Source organism: Mirounga leonina, unplaced genomic scaffold, assembly GCF_011800145.1.
Source record: "Mirounga leonina isolate KUSES-001 unplaced genomic scaffold, KU_Mleo_1.0 Mir_173, whole genome shotgun sequence".
Lineage (NCBI taxonomy): Eukaryota > Metazoa > Chordata > Mammalia > Carnivora > Phocidae > Mirounga > Mirounga leonina.
The window spans coordinates 59,165,937-59,190,092 of record NW_023270447.1 but is presented as its reverse complement, the minus strand read 5'-3'; the positions used below and the strand labels follow the sequence as shown (position 1 = coordinate 59,190,092).

The 24,156-nt window shown below is 38.5% G+C and overlaps 1 protein-coding gene across 1 annotated transcript in view; it reads right to left on the bottom strand.

The window, feature by feature from the left end:
* Positions 1-891: 891 nt before the first annotated feature.
* The window catches only part of ZSWIM5 (zinc finger SWIM-type containing 5), a 77,220-nt gene continuing 53,955 nt past the window's right edge, over positions 892-24,156 (bottom strand). Inside the window, exons 9-14 of the mRNA XM_035018989.1 lie at positions 23,442-23,702; positions 23,094-23,229; positions 21,944-22,101; positions 3,058-3,221; positions 2,475-2,556; positions 892-1,754 (exon numbers count right to left, since the gene is read on the bottom strand). Coding sequence (XP_034874880.1) covers positions 892-1,754; positions 2,475-2,556; positions 3,058-3,221; positions 21,944-22,101; positions 23,094-23,229; positions 23,442-23,702 — 1,664 coding nt within the window. The remainder of the gene's footprint in view (positions 1,755-2,474; positions 2,557-3,057; positions 3,222-21,943; positions 22,102-23,093; positions 23,230-23,441; positions 23,703-24,156) is intronic.

Here is a 24,156-nt window from a genome sequence, read left to right as displayed (position 1 = left end):
CATACATACACGTACATAATTAGAGATAAAACCAGGCACTCTCTAACACAAAGGTGACCAGAGGAGATGAATATTATGAGCTCAGTGGCCTCCCAGACCTTTACCCTCCCCCTTGCACTTATTTCTCAGGAGCTCAATGGGCTCCTAGAGAGGCTATGTGTGGCAAGAGCAAGAGCTTTACTGTCCTTGTGGCTTTATGAGGCAAGAGTCTAAGTCCAGTCCTGGCCCTGCCCCTCTCCCACCACTGGGCTATATAGATGCCCTGTGTCTGCAGGCTGGGGTTTCTGCATAGACTAGACCTGGGATTTATTCTAACTGGCCATTGTACTCCCCACCACCCCCACTCTTCCACTGCAATCTGTATAATTCTGCAAGGGAAACCTGAGAAATGGTTGTGTCTCCTCAGAAAACAAGCCTATCTTCCCACCCATAGCTACTTCAAGTACCCATCAAATTAGAACCAGAATTATAAATAGTTACAACTTTACAATGTAATTGGCAACACATATAATATAGTATTTACAGTACCATAAATGCTTCTGTTTCTCTGGTTAAGCAATCCCTGAGACGGAACAGTGTTCTGTGTTTGCCAAGGGAGAGTGGGCCAATGCCCAGGACACGCAGGATATAGGGGCGTGAGGTGGCATGTTGTGGGGTTTCTGATTGATCTGCAGGGCCCAGCTCCTTCAGGAACAGTGGGCTGTAGTGAGAACTTTGCCGAGGAAGGCATATTGGCTAGAGTTGGACTCTCCCATGCTTAGCCCTGTGCTGCTTTGGCTTCAGCCACAGGTGCCCAGAGTCCTCTCAGGGTGGACAAATGTTTCAGTGTCCTTGGCCTGACCTGTGGTACCTGGGAGCCCAGGCTGCCCCGGCAGTGAGCTGTTTGCTTTCTCAGCCAAAGCGCTCTCGCACCAGCAGCATCAGCTTCTTCTTGCCTTTGTAGATTTGTTTGAGGTTGTCGATGAATTGGGCAAACTGCAGGTGGCCATCCTGGGGCAGCAGGAAGGTCTCCCGAGCCTTGCTCAGAAACTCAATGAACTCTCCGTAGTGGCGAGGGCTGATGTGTGTCAGGCGTGAGTGTGTAGTGTTGATATAGGCATTGATGGTGGCATCCAGCAACTGGCGCAGTGGGGCTTTGTCGGTGGACATGAGCTTCCCAGAGCTGCGGCGGCCTGGGATGCCGGCCAGGCCCGGCGCCGTCACCGTACAGCGCCGCAGGATGTCTGAGAGCACTGTGGCACAGTGCACGCTCTTCACCACCAGGGGGATGAGGGCGGCCAGCTCATTCTTGCCCAGAGAGTGGCTGAGGGCGCACGCCCAGAGCACATCATTGATGGCTGGATGGGTATCCTGGTTGTAGGCCAGGTTGAGATGGCTCATGGCCAGCGAGGCCAACTTGAAGGCACGTAGCGGGTAGCCACGGAGCTCCATGTAGCGGGCAATGGTGAACAGCTGCGCATGCGTCATGCCACCAGTGGCGGCGTCGATGGCGATCTGGTAGGCTGCCTCGAAGGCGATGTGGTCTTTCTCGCAGAGTGTAAGGGCTGACAGGGCACAGCTCTGCGGATCCTTCATAGCACACTGTAGGGCCAGCGTGCGAGCACAGCTAGCCAGCTCCTCTCGCTGTGGATAGTCAAGACTGAGGCGCAGAATAGTGGTGTGGGATACAGCGGTGGCAGCCACAATGCTAGTAGCCTCAGTGGGGGTGAAGAGTGTGTACCAGCTCTGCAAAATGCTCACCAGGGCCCGCACACCTGTCAGGGAGAGCCTGAGCTCAGCCGTGGCCATCCGGGTCCCGATCCAGGTCTGCCCAGATTACCCCTTGGGGTCAGAACCTGGCCTGCAGAGATGAGTTCTCCCTCCTCCTCAGCAGCCTTGAGATGATCTGAGGCAAACCAGGGAGCAGCCCGGATGGCCAGACCCTGTTTGGGGTCTCTTCCCATCCCTTCCTTCCCCAAGTCAGAGGGTTGAAGATTACTGCTCTTAGGTGCTCTTAGCCCCTCACAAGGATGGAGCAGCAGAGCCTGTGGTTTACCTGCCCCAAGGCAGGGGTCGCAGATCTGCCTGGGGGTTCTAGCTGAAGTGGGGCCTCTCAGGGGACTTTGGGTTCTAGATGGGGTCCCAAGACTCCAAGTTGTCTGGGGTTTTTCGGAAGCATAGGCAGGGACTGGGACCAAACCACTGGGCCAACTACCTCCCAAGGGTGCACTTGTATACTGGTAGCTGAAAATTCAATCTCTCAAACATGTCTCTGATCAGAGGGTCAGAGTGCTGCTGACATCAGGGTATGGTCCAAGCAGTAAGGGCAGAGCTTGGGCTAGCTAAATAAAGGCCATCTTTCCTACCAGCAGCCCCATCCTTCCCCAGGCCATCAGTAGTAGGAATATGAGAGCTTTAAGGATTCGCTGCCTTGTTCCAAGAGTAGGGCCTAGGAACTCCTTTCCCTGGGGACTGGAGGGAAGTGGGAGACTCACCCACTTCTGTAGCACATGTCACCAACCACCGCACCATCTCCCGGCGCCTCCAGTTAAGAGTTGATAAGGTCATCCTCATCACCTGGGCAAAAAAGAGGCTTTTCCACTTGGCTAAGCATAACTGTTAGGACTTCTACATCCCCACATCCCCTTGCCATCCATTTATGCAGTAAGTATTTATTGGTGCTTTAAACAGACATCTCTCTCCTGATAAGAACAGACAGGTTTAATTTCTGCCCACCCCTCCGACCAGTCAGGTAAAAGGCTTCTCTGATGACCTGTAACAAATAAAGTCCTTATTATCACACCTTACTATTGATTTGACTTGGAGAGATGGGGAGGGGGTGGGGAGAAATGGGAACCCTATGGAGCCTAAAGCTACATTGCTTCTGGCCTTACATTCAAAATGGAGCTCAATTTGGAAATTCCTTCCCTAGAGGCCTAGCCTAGAAGTTGTGTTCTGGGGACACAGAAAGACCTGGGCTTGGCTGGTTCATGCCCAGTGCTTCTGGGATTTTATCTTCTACCAATGATCACTAGGCCAGAAGCCTAATGCAGGGATGACCCCACTCCTCCTCCATACCTGTAACCCCAGCTCCAGGGCCACGTTGAGCAGGGTGCTGTCAGTACTACTGTCTGTGGGAGTGGCAATCTTGAATGCATCTTGGGCCAGTTTGAAGATGAGGGAGGAAGAATGGATGTGTTTCTGTATTGCTTCCAGAATTGTTCGGAGCCTCAGAGTGTCCCCTGTGGGTGCAGAGAGAAGTGGCAGTGACAAGTTTTCTTTAAAGCCTCCCTGAACAGTCCACTGATCACACAGATACTGGCTGAACTGTCTGCTATCAAGTCACTGAATCCTTCTGAATGCTACCATCCCTTTTGGGTAGACAAGCTCTGTCTCCACTAAACCCACTGGAGACTGCTTCCTTCACTAGGCACCCACATGAATTCACTTCTCTCCACCTGTTCATCTGCCTCTACCCTTCACCTTCTTCCCCTGGATGCCTTAAGTCCCAGAAATAATTTTCACCTGGCTTTTGAGAGCTACTTCTACAGGACATAGGAAGCCACATTATTATCAAAAAAGTATGCAAATCCCATTGTTAGCCTCTCACTGCAGCTCCCTGAAGCAAAAAGGAGCTGGGCCACCACTTCCTATTCAGCAGGCAAGGATTCTATACAAAGTACTAGTGCACAGAGTTAAGAAACATACCACTGGAAGGGCATGTATACCATACGAAGTGAAGGTCACTGTATGAAGGTAGTATAGTATATGAAAGATTGGTGTATTTTATGAAGGGATAAAAAGTAAAGATAGAACTAAAAGTAAGTCTTGTTTGACAAAGAGGTGTGGTGGTAAGAGTATATAGGCTTTGGAATGAAATGCATTGGGAATTGAACCCAGTTCAGCCATTTACTGGTTCAATTTCTTCATCCATAAAACAGAAACAGTAACCTTTAGGGTTGTTGTGAGAATCATAAACAACTTGTATATAGTTAATATTCTATGATCCTACTTTTGTAAAAAAAAAAAAAGGTAAGTAGCAATGTGTGTGTATAGTGTATGTGTGTGCATATACATGATTAGAAAATATCTAGGAATATTTCTACTGATGTCTTAGTAGGAGTCTTTTGATGTCAGAATGATGGGAGACATTACCTTTTTTCTCCTATGATCTTTAAAAACAATTTTTAAAATTAATAGACTTCATGTTTTTTTTATGTTTTAAAATATTTATTTATGGGGGGAGGGGCAAAGAGAGAGGGACAGAGAGTCTCAAGCAGACTCTGCACTGAGCATGGAGCCTGACATGGGGTCCGATCCCACAATCCTGCGATCACAACCTGAGCCGAAACCAAGAGCTAGACACTCAACTGACTGCACCACCCAGGCACCCCAGATTTCATGTTTTTAAAGCAGTTTTAGGTTTATAGAAAATTGAGCAGATAGTACAGAGACTTCTTATATACCTCTGTCCCCACTTCCAGTTTCCCCTATTATTAAGGTCTTACATTAGTGTGGTACATTCGATGAACCAACATCAATATATTATTATTAACTGAAGACCGTAGTTTACATTAGGGTTCACTATGTTATACAGTTCTATGGGTTTTAACAAAGCATTGGTATCATGGACCCATCATTACTGTACAACATAGATTCATTGCTTTAAAAACCTCCCATGCTCCACCTCTTCATGTCTCTCCTCATTCCCCCTGAGAATACTGATCTTTTTATTGTCTCTATAATTTTGCCTTTTCCACAATGTCATACACTTGGAATCACAGTATGTAACCTTTCAGACTGGCTTCCTTCACCAAGCAATATACATTTAAGGTTCCTTCATATTTTTTTATGTCTTGATAGCTCATTTCTTTTTATTGGTAAATAATATTGTATTGTATGAGATGTACCAGTTTTTTTTTAAATTCAATTTAATTGACATATACTGTATTATTAGTTTCAGAGGTAGAATTTAGTGATTCATCAGTTGCATACAACACCCAGTGCTCATTAGTTCAAGTGCCCTCCACAGTTTGTTGATCCATTCACCTTTTGAAGGACATCTTGGTTGCTTCCAGTTTTTGGCAATTACGAATATAACCTCTATAAACATTTGTGTGCAAGTTTTTGTGTGGATATGTTTTCAACTCATTTGGTAAAATACTAGAAGCCTGATTACTGGATCAGATGGTAAGACTATGTTTAGCTTTGTAAAAAAAACTGCCAAACTGTCTTCTTCCAAAGTGGCTCCACCCCTTGCATTCCCACAAGCAATGAGAGTTCCTGTTGCTCCACATCCATATCGATGTTGTCAATATTTTGGATTTTAGCCATTCTAATAGGTATGTAGTGGTATCTCCTTTTTAATTTTCATTTTCCTAATGATATATGATGCTGAGCATCTTTTCATATGTTTGCCATCTTTACATCTTCTTTTGTGTGGCGTCTGAGTCTTTTGCCCATTTTTAAAATTCAGTTGTTTGTTTTCTTACTACTGGGTTTTAAGAGTTATGTACGTGTTTGGGATATAAATTCTTTATCAGGTAAGTGTTTTACAGATATTGTCTCCGAGTCTGTGGCTTGTGTTTTCAGTTTCTTAAGAGTGTTTTTCATGGAGCAGAATTTCTTCATCTTTTTTTTAACAATTAAAAAAAAAAGATTTTATTTATTTATTTGACAGACACAGCGAGAGAGGGAACACAAGCAGAGGGAGTGGGAGAGGGAGAAGCAGGCTTCCCGCGGAGCGGGGAGCCCGATGCGGGGCTCGATCCCAGGACACTGGGATCATGACCTGAGCCAAAGGCAGATGCTTAACGACTGAGCCAGCCAGGCGCCCCCGAATTTCTTCATTTTAATGAAGTCCTACTTATCAATTTTTTCTTTAATGGATTGTGTTTTTGGTTTGTATTTAAAAAGTCATTGCCAAACCCAAGGTTGCCTAGATTTTCTCCTATGTTATCTCCTAGGTTTATAGTTTTATGTTTTACCTTTATGCCTTTGAGCTATTTTAATTTTAATGAAAGGCATAAGGTAAGGTCAGTGTCTATGTTTTTTTTTCCTGCAAGTGGAGGCCCAGTTTTTCCAGTACCATTTGTTGAAGACTATTTTTTGCTCCTTTGTCAAAGATTAGTGTACTATATTTGTGTAAGTTAATTTCTGAACTCTCTATTCTGTTCCATTCATCTGGTTGTCTATTCTTTTGCCAATTCCATACTGTCTTGATTACTGTAGTTTTATAGTAAGTTTGAGGTTGGGTAGTGTTAGTTCTCCAGCTTTGTTCTTCTTCAATACTGTGTTGGCTATTCTAGGTCTTTAGCTTTCCATATAAACTTTAGAGTTTTTCAGTATCCACTAAATAACTTGCTGGGATTTTGGTTGAGATTGTATTGAAGCTATAGAATCAAGCTGGGAAGAACTAACATCATAATAACATTGAGTCTTTCTATCTATGGACATAGAATATCTATTTATTTAGATCTTCTTTGATTTCTTTCCTCAAAGTTTTATAGTTTTCCTCATATAGATCTTGTACATATTTTGTTAGATTTACTAAGTACTTTTTTTGGGGTTGCTAGGGTAAATATATATATATATATATTTTTTAAAGATTTTATTTATTTATTTGACAGAGAGAGACACACAGTGAGAGAGGGAACACAAGCAGGGGGAGTGGGAGAGGGAGAAGCAGACTTCCCGCGGAGCAGGGAGCCCGATACGGGGCTCACGGGGCTCAATCCCAGGACCCTGGGATCATGACCTGAGCCGAAGGCACACGCTTAACGACTGAGCCACCCAGGTGCCCCAAATATATTGTTTTTAATTTCAAATTTCAATTGCCCGTGGCTGGTATAAAGAGAGGCAATTGACATATATAATATAAATAAAAGTCAATTACCTTCCTATATACATATGTATTTTTTCCTACATACATATATATGAAGATTTTTTTTTAAAACTGAAGTATAGTTGACATACAATGTTACATTAGTGTCAGGTGTACAACATAGTGATTCAACAACTCTAAGTTATGCTATGTTCACCACTCAAGTGTAGTGACCATTTGTCAACATACAATGCTATTAGAATACCAGTGACTATATTCCCTATGCTGTACCTTTCATCCTGTGACATGTTCATTTTGTAACTGTAAATTTTTGAGTAAGCCCCACACTGTCTTCCAAAGTAGCTGCACCAATTTGCATTTCTACCAACACTGCATTAGAGTTCATTTTTCTCCGTATCCTTGCCAGCCTAGTTATCTCTTGTTTTTTAAATAATAACCATTCTAACAAGTGTGAGGTGATAGATTATTGATTTTAAATTTTCTTTCTTTTCTAACATATGCATTTAATGCTATAAATTCCCCTCCAAGTACTGTTTTTGCTGCATCCCACACATTTTGATCATTTGTATTCTTGCATTTAGTTCAAAATATTAAAAAATTTCTCAAGATCTCTTCTTTGACCTATGTGCAACTTAGAAGTATGTTGTTTAATCTCCATGTATTTTGGGATTTTCCAGTTATCTTTGTTACTGATTTCTAGTTTAATTCCACTGTGGTCTGAGAGCATACTTTGTATGATTTCTTTTAAATTATTTAGGTGTGTTTTGTGGTCCAGAATGTGGTCTGTCTTGGTGAATGTTCCATGTGAGCTTGAGAAGAATGTATTCTGTTGTTGTGTGATGAAGTATTCTATAAATATTAATTAGATCCAGTTCACTGATACTGCAATTTAGTTCAAGTATATCCTTACTGATTTTCTGCCTGCTGGATTTGTCAATTACTGATAGAAGAATGTTGAATTCTCCAACTATAATAGTGGATATGTCTATTTCTCCTTGCTCTATCAGTTTTTCCTTCACATATTTTGGTGTCCTGTTGTTAAATGCATACTCACATTAAGGATTATTATGTCTTCTGGGAGAACTGACCCCTTTTATCGCTAAGGAATAACCCTCTTTATCCCTGTAATTTTCCATGTTTTGAAGTTTGTTTTGTCTGAAATTTATACAGGCACTCCAGCTTTCTTTTGATTTGTGTTAGCATGGTATACCTTTCTCCATATGTTGTTGTTGTGAAGAAATCTGTGTTTAAGAAATATTTTTAAAGATGAAAATAACAAACTGGCTAAACTCTTATGCATGCTTTCCTGAGAAGAGTTATCTTTTCCAGATTCTTCCTGCTTTCAGTGCAGCTAGTCTGGCATTGAGGCTATAGGGTGTGGAAAGTGAGGGCCAGAGTGTTGATACGCTCCTTATGTGTTTAAAGCCCTGGCCTCGGGGTGCCTGGGTGGCTCAGTCATTAAGCATCTGCCTTTGGCTCGGGTCATGATCCCCGGGTTCTGGGATTGAGCCCTACATCGGGCTCCCTGCTCAGCGGGAGGACTGCTTCTCCCTCTCCCACTCCCCCTGCTTGTGTTCCCTCTCTCTCGCTGTGTCTGTGTCAAAAAAATAAATAAAATCTTAAAAAAAAATAATAAAGCCCTGGTCTCTGTTTTTTTTTTTTTTTTTTTTTTTAAGAGAGTGCACAAGTGGGCGGAGGGGGAGGGAGAGAGAGAATCTCAAGCAGGCTCCATGCCCAGCAGAGAGCCTGATGCAGGGCTTGACACCATAATCCTGAGATCCCGACCTGAAATCAAGAGTCAGACATTTAACTGACTGAGCCACCCAAGTGCCCCTGGCTTGTTTTTAGTAGAAAATACTTGAAAGGTAAAGCATATAAGCTCAATCATAGAGAAATTAAATATCTGCCTAAAGGTAGAGATAAAAATCAAGCCCAGGGATGTTCAGTGTTCGTACTTAGGGTCTATTTGCTTGTTCCAGCACTCTTCATCAATTCATTTATTTATTTATCTAATTTGTGGTAAATATATATAATAAAACTTGCTATTTTAACCATTTTTAAGTGTACAACTGAGTGGTGCTAATCACATTCAAACTGTGTAAATATTACCACTATTTGTAAAACTTTTTAATCACCCCAAACAGAAGTCTCTGGTAAAACTCTAACCTACTTTGTCTTTATTAATTTGCCTGTTGTAGCTATTTCATATAAATATAATCATATAATATTTATCATTTTGTACCTGGATTATTTCACTTAGCATGTCTTCAAGGTTTCTCCAGGTTGTAGCATGTTATCAGAATGTCATCTTTTCATGATTTAATATTCCATTGTATGAATATACCACATTTTATTTATCTGTTCATATGTTGACAGACACTTGGGTTGTTTCCAACTTTTGGCTGTTATGAGTAATGCTGCAATGAACACTGATGTATAAGTATCTGAGTCCCTCTTTTCAATTCTTTTGGGTATATACCTAAAAATGGAATAACTGGGTTATATGGTAATTCTATTTAAATTTTTCAGGAACAGGGGCTGACTCAGTCAGTGGAGCCTGTGACTCTTGCTCTTGGGGTCCTGAGTTCGGGCCCCACATTGGGTGTAGAGCTTACATTTAAAAAAAAAAAAAGTAAAATTTTCAGGAACAATCAAACTATTTTCCGTAACAGCTGTACCACTTTACATTCCCACTGGCAATGTACAACATTCCAGTTTGTCTACATCCTCACCGAACTTTACTATTATTTTTTATAATAACCATGGGTATGAAGTGGTATCTTGCTGTGGTTTTGATTTGCATTTCCCTAACGACTAATGATGTTGAGTATCTTTTCATTTGCTTATTACTTATATATCTTCTTTGGAGAAATGTCTCTTCAAGTCTTTTGCCCATTTTTTTTTTTAAAGATTTTATTTATTTATTTGAGAGAGAGAGAATGAGAGAGAGAGCAGGAGAGGGAGGAGGGTCAGAGGGAGAAGCAGACTCCCCGCCGAGCAGGGAGCCCGATGCGGGACTCGATCCCGGGACTCCAGGATCATGACCTGAGCCGAAGGCAGTCGCTTAACCAACTGACCCACCCAGGCGCCTGTCTTTTGCCCATTTTTAAAATGGGTTGTCTTTTTGGTGTTGAGTTGTAGTTCTTTATATACTTATATATTAAGCCCTTATCAGATATATGATTTACAAATATTTTCTTCCATCCTGTAGGTTGTCTTTTTACTTTCTTGACAATATTCTTTAAAAGCTTTTAATTTTTTCTAAACATTTTACCTTTAAGTCACCTCTACACACAATGTGGGACTTGAACTTACAACCCTGAAATCAAGAGTCACATGCTCCACCAATCAAGCCAGCCAGGCACCCTCAAAAGCTTTTAATTTTGATGAGGTCCAACTTATTTTTTTCCTTTGCTGTTCATGCTTTGGTGTCAAAACCAGGTTTCTTGTAGACAACATATAGTTAGGCCTTTGATTTTTTTGTTTTTGTTTTAAATTTGCTCTGTTAGTCTATTAAAGATTTTTATTTTATTTTTTTTTAAGGTTTATCCATTTAAGAGAGAGGGGGTGAGTAGGGGCAGAGAGAAAGGGAGAGAACTCTCAAGCAGGCTCCCTGCTGATCATAGAGCCTGACGCAGGGCTGGATCCCAGGACCTCGAGATCATGACCCGAGCTGAAATCAAGAGTTGGACGCTCAACTGACTGAGCCACTCAGGTGCCCCAGTTTTTCTTTCTTTCTTTTTTTAAAGATTTTATTTATTTATTTGACAGAGAAAGACACAGCGAGAGAGGGAACACAAACGGGGAGTGGGAGAGGGAGAAGCAGACTCCCTGCCGAGCAGGGAGCCCGATGCGGGACTTGATCCCGGGACTCCAGGATCATGACCTGATCCGAAGGCAGTCGCTTAACCAACTGAGCCACCCAGGTGCCCTGCCCCAGTTTCTTTTAATTGGTATATTTAACCATTAACATTTAAAGTGATTACTGATATAGTTGGATTCATATCAACCATATTTTTTAACTGTTTTCTATTTATTACACTTATTCTTCGTTTTTTTTTTTTTTTTTTTTAAATTTCTTCCCTTTTTGGCCATCTCTGGTTTACATTGAGCATTTTTTATGATTTAATTTTCTCCTCTCTCTTATCAATTATACTTCTCTTAAAAATTATTTGTGTTTGCCCTAGAGTTGCAGTATACATTTACAATGAAGCTAAGTTCATTTTCAAATAATTATACCACTTCATAAGGTGCCTTATAATAGTATTCTCAATTTTTCCTTTCCTTCTGTAACATCATTGCTATTATTCATTTCACTTATCTTTAAGCTATAAACACCCAATATATTGGTACTATATATTGCTATTATTATTTTAAAAATTTAAAGACTTATTTATTTATTTATTTATTTATTTATTTATTTTTAGAGAGGGAGGGAGGAAGGGAGGGAGGGAGACAGACAGAGAGAGAATATCTTAAGCAGGCTCCATGTCCAGCAAGGAGCCGATGTGGGGCTTGATCTCACAACCCTGAGATCATGACCTGAGCTGAAATCAAGAGTTGGATGCTTAACTGACTGAGCCACCCAGGTGCCCCTAAGATTTTATTTTTATGTAATCTCTACACACCAACATGGCGCTCAAACTTACAAACCTGAGATCAAGAGTCATGTGCTCTACTGACTGAGCTAGCCAGGCACCCCTGCTATTATTTAAGCAAGCAGTTATCTATTAGTTCAACTAAGAACTAAAAAAAAAAAAACCCAACAGTTTTATTTCACCTTCATTTATTTCTTCTCTAACATACCTCTTTTCTTTATGTAGATCTGTGTTTAACATCTATTTAATTTTATTTTTCTCTGAAGGACTTCTTGCAAAGCAGGTCTATTGGCAATAAATTCTCTCAGTTTTTGTCTGAGAAAGTCTTTATTTCTCCTTTACTTTTGGAGGATAATTTAGCTGGATACCAAATTCTAGGTTGGTGTTTTTTTCTTTCAACACTGTGCATATTTCACTTCACTGTCTTCTTGCTTGCATGGTTTGTGAACTGATGTAATTCTTATCCTTTTCTCTATAGGTAAGGTGGTTTTGTTCTCTGGCTTCTTTCAAGATTTCTCTGTCTTTAGTTTTCTGCAGTTTGAATATGATATGTTTAGGAGAAAATTTTTTGGTGTTCATACTTCTTGGTCTTCTCTGAGCTTCCTGGATCTGTGTTCTGGTGTCTGTCACTAATATTGGAAAATTCTGAGCCATTATTACCTCAAGTATTTCTTCTGCTCCTTTCTTTCTTCTCCTGGTATTCCCATCATGTATATGTTAGATATCTTTTCTAATTGTCCTACAGTTCTCAGATATTCTATTCTAGGTACCCCCATCCCACCATTCTTTTTTTCTCTTTGCATTTCAATTTAAGCAGTTTCTATTGACATTTATAATTTAAGAATTTGGAAATATTCACATGGTTCAATGTTGAAAAGATACAAAAGGTAAATAATTAAAAGTTCTTTCTCCCCCTCACCCCTGGCCCCCATTCACCCACTTCTAACCCTATATGCAACCAATATTATGAGTTTTTGAATTACCTTCCAGTATACTCTATGGATAATAAGGAAATACATTATCTAGTTCCTCTCCTTAAACCTCCCCCCCCAACAGTAGCCTAGTATACAAAGATTTGCATGTCTTTTTCCCCACATATCAACATATCTTGGAGATTCTTCGACATCAGTACATAAAGAGCTTCTTTTCTTTTAAATGGCTGCATAGTATTCCATTTATGGATGTACAGATTCACAACTCTTTAATCAAAAGCCTTGGGTTTTGAATGTGTTTTGGAATTCAGAATTTTTTTTACAGGAAGATAATTTATGCATACATTATACATAATCTTTGCAGTGGGCTTGGGGCAAGATCCCATAACTAAACACACTGTGAATGAATAAATATTCACACTAGTTGGGAAGAAGAGCAAAATCAGTATTGTTATTTAACAATATAGCTGTAAACTGGGAAATGAAATGGTGTGATATAGACCATAAATACTTGGTACTCTTTATTTCTAAGAAAACATTCAATAAAATCTAAAACCAAACTATCTTTACATATACATGGAATAAATATTTGCTGTATTTGACTTCTTGAGGATCTTAGGACAAAAGGTTTCATCAGGTTTGCTATTATTGTCACCAAAGATTAGAATTAGATATTTAATGATGGGCCAAGAATGGGATTCTTTAATGATAAAGCAACACTACAATAGATGACCTTTAAAAATGTGTAGTTCTAGGGTAACTCTAGGTATCTCATTAATATGGTTTTCTAGATAAGTGGTCTCTTCAATTAAGTAAGCAGCCATAATCTCTTCACTGATAAATGCATATTATTCAAGGCCAAGTAAATGCTCATACATTTCCCTTATATTACCTATGGAGATTTTTTCCCATCTGTTATATCTCACCATTGTCATCACTACTAGTCTCATGCTTACTTGGGTTAACACCATTTTAGCAGTTTTTCTATCTTGCAAGGAATGTACAATAGGTACACACTTTATTTGGTATGTTTTTGATATCAGATTGCTCTACCTCAGTGCTTCTACAACCTTGGTGAACATACAAGTCATCTTTACAATTTGTTTAAATATAGATTCTTGGGCTACACCCACAGAGATTCTGATTCAGTGAGTCTGAGAATTTGCATTTCTAACAAGCTTCCAGGTGATATTGATGCTGCTTGTCCACTGACCACACTTTGAGTAGCAAGGTTCTGACTTATCCAGACTTCTAGTCAATACAATTTTAGTGTAAGTAATAAAACTATGTATCTTCTCATTAGTGACACAAAATTCTTCAAAGTCTTTATCTACAAGTTTACTTTCAAACATTATTGTAAGCCAAAGTCTCTGCCAAATATTTATCAATCATTCCAAACACCAGCAACTGTGTAAATGGCATCATTAAGGTAGGCCTGATCAAACTTCTGCAATAACTTCTTTAGGAAGTCTTGGAAGTTAACTGCTGCCAAGTAGAGTATGAAAATTAAAAAAAAAAAATTATATTTGCTCTTCATTGGGAGTAAAATTTCTTAGTCATAAGAAGTTCAGGAAGGGTATGTGTGGAATGGTGGTGGTCCAGGAACAGTATAACTATATGGTTGTCTTCATTCCAGCTTGTGTGCAATGAGTTCCTATCATTGGTACAGATTGAGTCAGTTAGAAAATATCTCTTTGATTACTTATGCTTTTTTTCTTTACAGACTAACAAATAAATTGTGAACAACTTTTGAAACATCTTAGATGTTGGCTTTTTTCTAACTTTAACTGTCTGCTGCATTGACACATTCCAGAACTTTCAACCTGTGCTTAGAGTCCCTTAAAACCTCTTGCTCATTAATCATTGTTAATTTTTAAAAAAAAGAATACAGGCCAGAACAGAGTTGTTACAGCACTGTATACATGTTTGGTACTATGGTTTTCATTAAAAATTATCTTAACAAGTTTCTCAATATAATTTTCGTCTACTTCATGATAAGTAGAAGCTTCTTTATCATAGATATTCAGATATTTTATACCATGATGCTTCTTAAATTTCTGCAGCCAATTCTGGTATTTTACACTCACTTTAAATATGTTCAGTACTCATGACATGTTCTAGCTTTTTTCATGACCAAAAACCAGTCAGGGGCATAGTCATACTGCTTCATTGTTGAATCTATGCAATCATGGTCATTTCAGCATCTTCATTTTTTGCCCTCTGAAAAATACTCTGTTCTTCATTAGTTCTGGTCATTGTTGTCCTGGTAAAACTTCAACACTCTATTTTTTTCAAGTCATATGTTGTGTTAATTCCCACACCCTACTCTTTAGTAAGATGCCTCACTGACATACCTGATTAAGCTTCTACACTAACTCTATTTTCTGTGTTACTGAAAATGATAGATACTTCCATCATTTCTTCTTATTCTTATCTTCAATTTTCTGGACATTTTTACAGGACAATTAAACTCAAACAGACAAAATGACAACAACACAAACAAACAAGGCAACACATTACCAGTGAACAGCAAAGATGGGTATGTGACTAAGAGTGCTGAGGATCAACTAATGCCTAATGTCAGCGGAGGTCAGGCTTTGCTGTGAAACTTAAAACAGTTTGGATTTTCAAAGCTGTTCAGATTTTGGAATTCCATGTAAGAGATTTTGGACATAATATATTTAATCAGTCTCCTATTGATGAATACTTAGAATGTTTCAAATATTTTACAATTATAAACAATGTTGGACTGAATAAACAAACATCATTTCACATTTGGGTACAAATATATTTGTAAGATAAAATCCTGGAAATGAAATTGCTGGGTCAAAGGATATGTGCACTGTAATTTTCATAGATATGCCACATTGCCCTCCACAAAGGATTATCAATCTATACTCCCACTCCACACCTTTGCAAACACAATGTTTTATCAAAATGTTTTCTTTTATTTTGAAATAATTTCAAACTTACAGAAATATTTCAAGAATAGTACAGAGAGGTCTTTTCTTACCCCTTTAGCATTCAAAAGTAAGTATGTGATTTGATACCCCATCACTCCTGAATACTGTTGTCTACACTTTTGGCAAACACGGAAACTCTTCTACATATCCACAATACAACCAACAAAATAAGGAAATTAATATTGATATATTAATATCATCTACCACAGATCCTATTCAAGTTTCACCAATTGTTCCAATAACATACTTTATAGCAAACAGATTTTATACAAGATCATATGTTGTATTTAATTTGTCCTATCTCTTTAGTCTTTGTCATTTTGGAAAAATTCCTCAGTCTTCCCTTGACATTCATGATCTTGACCACTTTGCAGATTAAACTAGTTATTTTGTAAGTATGCCCTTCAATCTGGGTATGCCTGATGTTTCCTGAAGTTCTTATAGCTTCCTAACTGGTGTTACATAATTTTGACTTGACCCATTACTGATGGTCTTAACTGTGATCATTTGATTAACGTGACGTCTGCCAAATTTCCCTATTGTAAAGTCACACATTATCCTTTTGTGATTGACAAGTATTTTGTGGAAAGATACTTTGAGATAATGTAAATATCCTTCATCAAATGTTCACCCACTAGTTTTAGTGTCCATTGGTGTCTCTAGGCTGAACTAAGTATTATATGGTTGCCAAATGGTATATAGTCTCTCTCATTTTTTCTCCCAAATGGTATATTCTCATTCCATCATTCTTTCCACAATCATTAGTTGGCATTCCAGTCTTTTATTTGCTCAAACCAGTATAAAACTCATGGATACCTATTTTATTCAATGCGTTATAATCAGTTGCCATCATTACTTAACTATACATTTATTTATAGCTTTATTGAGGTATAACTGACATACAATAATCAGCACGTATTTTAAAATGAAAAATTTGATAAATTCTGAACATATGTATACCCCCAGAAACTATCACAATCAAGATAATGAACATATACATCACCCCCAAAGTTTCCTTGTGACCCCTGGTGATCCCGTCTTCCCTTCCAACATAGCTTGCCCCAGCTCCCATTTCCAGGAGACTGCTGATCTTCTTTCTGTCACTATAGTGGGCATTTTCCAGAATTTTATATAAATGGAATAAAACAATATGCAGTTTTTCCTTTGGTCTGGCTTCTTTCACTTAGCAACAATTACTTTGAGATTCATCCATGTTGTAGTGTGTATCAACAGTTCCTTCCTTTTCATTACTGAGTAGTGTTGCACTGTATGGTGATAGCACAGTTTATTTATCTGTTCACCTATGGATGGATATTTGGATTGTTTCTTGTTGTTTGTTATTAAAAACAAAGCTGCTATGAACATTCATGTTGAAGAATTTGTCAGATATATACTTTCCTTTCTTTTGGGTAATACCTAGGAGTGCAATGGCTGTATTGTATGTGTAAGTGTCCATTTAACTTTTTAAGAAATTATAAAACGGTTTCTCAAAGTGGTCTTGCCACTTATGTTCCTGCATGTAGTACATGAAACTCCACTTGCTCCACATCCTTGACAGTCCTTGCTATAGTTTTTTTTTTTAATTTAGCCATTTTCTTATTGTGATTCTATTGCATTTCCCTAAGAACTAACAATATTGAACATTTCTTCATGTGCTTATTTTCCATCAGAATATCTTCTTTGGTGGAGTGTCTCTTCATATCTTTGCTCACTTAAAAAATGTGTTGTTCATTTTCTTATTATTGAGTTTTGAGAATTCTTTACATATTCTGGATACAAGTCCTTTATGAGATACGTGATTTGCAAATATTTCTCCCAGGCTGTGACTTGTCTTTTCATCCAATAGACACTTCATAAAGCAAAAGTTCTTAATTTTGTATGTCCAATTTATCCATTTTTTCTTTTGTGGATTGTACTTTTAATGTTGTATCTCCAAAATCTTTGCTTAACAAAAAATGAAAATGATTTTTCCAATGTTTTCTTCTAAAATTTTATAGTTTTAGCTTTTACATCTAGATCCTTGATCCATCATAAGATAATTTTTGTGTATGTTGTACCATTTGTTGAAAAGACCATCCTTTTTTCTCAGCGGAATTGGCTCTACCCTTTATTGAAACAAACTGACCTAATATATATGAGTCTGCTTTGGGACTCTTCTTTTTCATTGATTTGTTTGTCTAAACACCAATAATCCTATTTTGAATATTATAGCTTTATAATAAGTCTTGAAATCAAGTAGTATTAGTCTTACTACTTTTACTTTTCTTTTGCAAAGTTATTTTTGGCTACTCTAGGTCCTCTGCATTTTCATACAAATTTTACAATCAGATAATCAATATCTATCCCAAAGGCTGTTGGGATTTTGATTGGAATTGCATTGAATCTATACATCAATTTGTAGTAAATGAACATTTAATAATATTGAGTCTTCTAATCCGTAAGTGCAGTATGTCTTTCCATTTAGGTCTTCTTTCATTTCTCTCAGCAGTGTTTTATGATTTTCATTGTATAGGTTTTGAACGTCTTTTGTCAAGTTTATTTTCAAGTATTTCATATTTTATTTATATTATTATAATAGTAATTTTTAAAATTTCAATTTCTGATTGTTCATTGCTGGTATATTGATTTCTATATATTGATCTTGTATCCTGCAACCTTGCTAAACTCATTTTTAATTCTAATAGCTCCTTCTAGATTTCATAGGATTTTTCTACATAGTTGAGCATGTCATCTGAGAATACAGCTTTACTTCTTCCCTTTTTTAAAAAAGATTTTATTTTTAAGTAATCTCTACACCCAATGTGGGGCTTGAACCCACAACCCTGAGATCAAGAATAGCATGCTCCACCAACTGAGCCAGCGAGACACCCCTACTTCTTCCTTTCTAATCTGGATATCTTTTATTATTACTTTTTATTGTCTTATTGTACTGGATAGAACCACCAGTTTGATGTTGAATGAAGAGCTGAAGGCAAACATCTTTGCCTTGTTCCTGATGTTAGAAAGAAAGGATTCAATCTTTTACCATTAAGTATGAGTAGCTGTATCTTAGATATCCTTTATCATGTTGAAGGAGTTTCTTTCTTTTCCTAGTTTAAGAGTTTTTAATGTTCTTATTAGGAATTAATGTTAGATTTTATTAAATGCTTTTTCTGTATTATTAAAATGATGAATAACGCATGGGTTTTGTTTTTTATTCTATTAGTATGGTGATTGATTTTTGAATGTTAAACTAATCTTACATTCCTGGGATAAATCCTACTTTGTCGTGATGTTTTATCTTTTTAAAATATATTATTGGATCCAATCTGTTAACGCTTCTATTAAGAATTTTTGCACCTGTGCTCGTAAGGATATTAGTCTGTAGTTTTCTTATGATTTTTGACTGGTTTTGGTATCAAGAGTAATGCTGGCTTCATAGATTGAGCTGGGAAATATTTTCTCCTCTTCAATTTTCTGAAAGAGTTTGCACAGAATTGTTATGTTTTTGGGGTGCCTGGGTGGCTCAGTCAGTTAAGTGTATGCCTTCGGCTCAGGTCATGATCCTAGGCAGGAAGCCTGCTTCTCCCTCTGCCTGCCGCTCCCCCTGCTTGTGCTCTCTGTCAAATAAATAAAGTCTTAAAAAAAAAAAAAAAGAATTGTTATGTTTTCCTTAAATATTTGGTAGAAGTTACCAGTGAAGCCATCTAGACCTGGATGTTTTTTGTGGAAAGGTTTTTAACTATAAATTCAATTTTTTAATGTTCATTTCTATTTATTATTTTTATTGTGATAAAATATACATAACATAAAATTCACCATTCTAACCATTTAACGATTTAAGGACAATTTAATGACATTAAGTCCATTCACAATGTTGTGCAACTATGGCCACTATACATTTCCAGAACTTTTCATCATCCCAAATAGAAACTTTATACTCATTAAATAATAACTAGCTACCCCAGGCTCTGTATTCTACTTTGTCTCTATGAATTTCTCCTCCATTTTGCTTTCTGCCTCTTCAAATTTAATATTAACTGTGGCCACTTTACTCAAGTGACGTCTGCCAGGTTGCTCTATAGCAGACTTGCACTTTTTTCCTTTATGATTGGTAAGTGCTTTGTGGACAGAAACTTTGAGACTACATAAATATTCCCTTCCTAATAAAATGTTTGCCCACTAGTTTAGTATCCCCTGATGTTTCCTTGCTGTGGCAAGTCTAGGTACTTCAATTAAGCAGAAACATAAATATTTCTCCTTTTGTGTGTGTTTTATTTCACTTAGCATGTTTTTAAGGCTCATCTATGTTGTAGCATGTATCAGAATTTCATTCCTTTGTATTGCTAAATTAATATTCCTTTGAATGCATAGATCACATTTTGTTTATCTGTTCATCTGTTGATAGACACATTTCCAACTTTTTGCTACTGTGAATAATGCTGCTATGAACATTGGTGTACAAGTATCTGTCTGAGTCCAAGTTTTTAATTCTTTTGGGTATATACCTAGTTCATCTTTATTTATTCTTGAATGAGCTTTGGTAGTTTCTATCTTTCAAGGAATTAGTCTACTTCATTTATGTTGTTTAATTTATTGACATAAAATTGTTTACAATATTCCTTTATCATTTTTATGTCTTTAGAATTTGTTGTGATGTCACCTTTCTCATTCTTGGGATTGGTGGGATTTTTGTCTTCTCTCTTTTTTTCTTGATCAGTCTGGACAGAGATTTCAATTTTATTTTTCTTTCAAACAGTGTTTGGTTTCATTGATTTAAATCTACTGTTTTTCTACATTCTATTTATTGCTTTATGCTCTGATCTTTATTTAATTTCCTTTCATCTGCTTACTTTGAATTTCATTTGATCTTCTTTTTCTGGTTTCTGGTTAAGGTGGAAGCTGAGATCACTGAGTTGAAGCCTTTCTTCTTTTCAGATACAGGCATTTAGTGCTAAAAATTTCCTTCTAAGTAAAGCTTTAGCTGTATTCCCCAAAACTTTGAAATGTTTTTCTTTCATTTTCCTTCAGTTTCAACATTTTCTAATCTTCTTGGGTTTCTTCCCTTTGTCCAGTGAGTTATATGGAAGTGTGTGGTTTAATTCCCCCAAATTTGGTGGATCTTCCATAGGTATCTTTTTATTGTTGATTTCTAATTCAATTGAGGTTGTCTGAAAAAACTTATTTCACTTTGTTTTTGAAAGATATCTTCAATGATACAGAATTCTAGGTTGACAGTTTTTTACAAGTACTTTAATGAATTTTCTCCACTTTTTTCTGGTTTATACTGTTTCTAGTGAGAAACCTCTCATATTTAATCTTTTGGTTTTTTGTACATAATATGTCTTTTTTCTCTAGTTACTTTTAAGTATGATTTTCTCTCTCTTTTTTTTAAGATTTTATTTATTTATTTGACAGAGAGAGACACAGTGAGAGGGAACACAAGCAGGGGGAGTGGGAAAGGGAGAAGCAGGCTTCCCGCTGAGCAGGGAGCCCGATGTGGGGCTCGATCCCAGAACCCTGGGATCATGACCTGAGCCAAAGGCAGATGCTTAACAACTGAGCCACCCAGGTGCCCCTAAGATTTTCTCTTTTAATACTGGTTTTAAACAATTTGATTATGATGCGCCTTAGTATAGTTTTGTGTTTCTAGTGCTTGAGGTTAACTGAACATCCTGGATCTGTAGTCATCCTATCCTGCTTGGAATCTGATACTCCATGCCATGCCACTGCCACCTCCACCCCCACATGGATGCCTATTATCAAATTTATTGATTTTTGCCTGTAAGATTGGTGAAAAATGTTATCTCAGGGTAATTTTAATTTGTATTTCTCAAGGGAGTCCAGGTATTTAATTGTTCAAAAGTTACTTGTATCTTCTTTTCTTTGAACTTGTATGCTTTGTTCAACTGTTGTGTTGGTGTATTGATCATTTTCATATTGATTTATCTGTATCTTTTACCTTTTCCATAATGAGCATGTATTTTTTGGGCAGTAAGATACAACATACAGTTATTTTTAATACAAAAAAGTCTTAAAATATCCATAGTTTCCTGGTATCAGAAAAATAGTCACAACCCATGCAACCTAGTATTTTGTTATAGCTTCTCAGGGGCTTATTTTCATTTCTTTCTGTGGTGGAACCTACCTAGCTAACAGGGAGGTATATGTGCTTGAAAATGTAAGAGTCCCTCTGGGCTGCCTATTTTCTGACAAGGAGCCCTGGAAATATCACAAACTCACATATCTGTAAAGCAATTTATAGCTCTTAGTCATGACTTCACTGGATCTTCCAATGGCCCTGGAGAGGCTGATAGGATCACTGACAATGAATCCCATTTTATAGATTTTGAACCTGAGGCCTGCAAAGATGAAGTGATTATATCATATGGAAGGTTAGATTTAGAAGTTATCTTAAAGATGATTTCATTCTATGTACTCGGCATCCCACAATTAGTAACAAAGGCAAAACTCTGGCTTGGACCTGGGTGCTCATTCTAATGACAGCAATCAAAGTGAGGATCCCTATCACTCTAAGTAGTCAAGAATAGCCTTTCTTCTTTAGAGGATTGCAGACCAAGCCCTTGGAAGGCCATGACTGGGCCACCATAGTGGGGGTGCTGGAGCCTAAGGTCTATCTATGCTCACCTTTGGCAGCAGTCAGCATGGTTGAGGCCAGTTCACATTGCTGTGATTCCAAGTGTCCAAGCGTGAACCAGCGAGGATAACGACTGGGCACCACAGACACCATATGGTGAGGGTGAGAACTGTCGCCTGTAGAAGTTGAGTTTTCTAGAACAGGTAACCTAGAAGACCCAGGGAGAGTTATCAGCCACCATCCAGACCCTTGACATTCTGAGCTACCTTAGAGAAGTTTGTTCTTTGCTAGGAAGGAACTGGGCAGGAAAGGGTTAACAAGAGCTTTTAAAGGTTGTTTATCTGTTTGTTTTTTTAATGTAGGCTCCATGCCCAGGATGGAGCCCCATGCAGGGCTTGAACTCATGACCCTGAGATCAAGATCTGAGCTGAGATCAAGAGTTGGACACCTAACTGACTGAGCCACCCAGGCACCCTGAGCCTTAAAGGTTTTAAAACCTAGAATACTATACTGTATGTAAGGTGAGTGCCTGGGCACTTGTAGAACTCAAGCTGAATACTTCTTATGGCAAATAGATTTGAAAGGCAGTTCAAAAGCCCTAAAATTACTTTTTAAAGTATAAGAAACACATGCCAAGGAATCCTCAGCAGTCCTTTTCTGGTTGAAGTGAAGAGTTTCTGATCTGACTAAAATTCTTCTTCTATATGGTCTGCTGCATCCTAGAGGTCCACACCTGCCTAATCCAAGGATCCTATTCTAGTTTGAAAATGAGATGCCCATAGGTCATTGTTCTCAAGTCCTGGTATAGAAAGACTTATTTTTATTTCTTCCAGACACATCTGGTGACCTATGCCTGGGAACCATGACTCATTTGAGCTACAGAAGGGCTCAAACCCGTTCTCAGGCTGCCTAATGGGCCCCAGAACAAAGATACTCAGGTCTTGGGTGCTCCATTTCTATTAAAAACTTAGGGGCTTCCTCAGGCGACCCACCAAGAGTACAACCAGGGAGACAAATGGTCACCAGCAAGGCATTCCAGATAGGAATCCTAGATAATATGAATATGCCTGAGCTATTTTAGGGTAGGCTTGGTCCAATATTTTTAGGTCTAATAGAATAGACAAAGCGGGAAAGAGAAGAAAGAGCAGTGGAAACTTCTGCTTTGATGGAGGCAACTGGGCTGGGGAAAGGGCTACCCACCTCATAGCACGTAAGGCTAATTTATAGGACAGGTCTGGATCATGAGGCAGCAGAGCTGAGAACAAATACTTGGCAAAGGTATGCATGGGAACACTCTCTCGGTGAATGACTTCTCCTAAACCACTGAAGGGGCCTCCTGCAGGAAGAAGATAGGACAGCCAGTTATTTATCCACATGCTTCTATTTGCCAACCTGGACTTGAGCTGTAGGATCCTGCACATGTTTGCTAGCCATGGGTACTTGAACTACACTTGAATGTAAAAAATGATGTTATACAGTGCTCTGTTAGAGAGGGGAACCCAGAGTTACAGGCCTAAGGCACTGTGACAAAAGCCCTTCTCTACTTACCTTCCAGTAGTAAGATGCATTGTTTCTGCAGTGTTTGCACTAGCTCATCGTCCAGCTGCAGCTCTTGAAGTCGACTCAGGAGCTGCTCCTCATTACGGCACACCTTGTCCTGTGCGTAGAGGCCTTCAGGCATCACCCTCTGTTGACCCATCCCCATCAGAGCAACTTCCAGGGCCAATGACAGGTAGGACTCATGGCTGTTTGGGCAGCCTGTAGCCACAGGTACATGCTGGTACACAGGGGGTCTGCTTTCATTCATATCTGAGGGCAACAGGGGACCAGATTCTTTAGGTCAGCTCTGTGGATTCTTCTGCTCCTCTCTCCCTCCCACTTTGGAATACAGTTAGGTCAGCAGATATCACAGGGAAGCTGAGTCAGAACCCCAGAGCAGTAAGGAAAATATACTGAAAAAAGATTATGCAGAGCCACAAAAATTCCCAACTCCATCCCAATATGTGAACTGGCTAGACCATTTGGGGAAGAAGTAGATCTTATATTAATCTTTTGCTAACACATTATGTAATACCATGATTATCTGGTTTTGTGTCTGTCTCTTTCACTAGAGTGTGAGCACCCTAAAGGGAAGAGACTTTATCTATTGCCCTCTGCATCTCCAGGGCCTGGTATATGAAAGGAGCTAAGTGTATGTCATTGGTGAATGAATTCCAAGTGCAATCTCAGGTTTTCAAAATGTAAGTGTCACTGTGCAGATGAA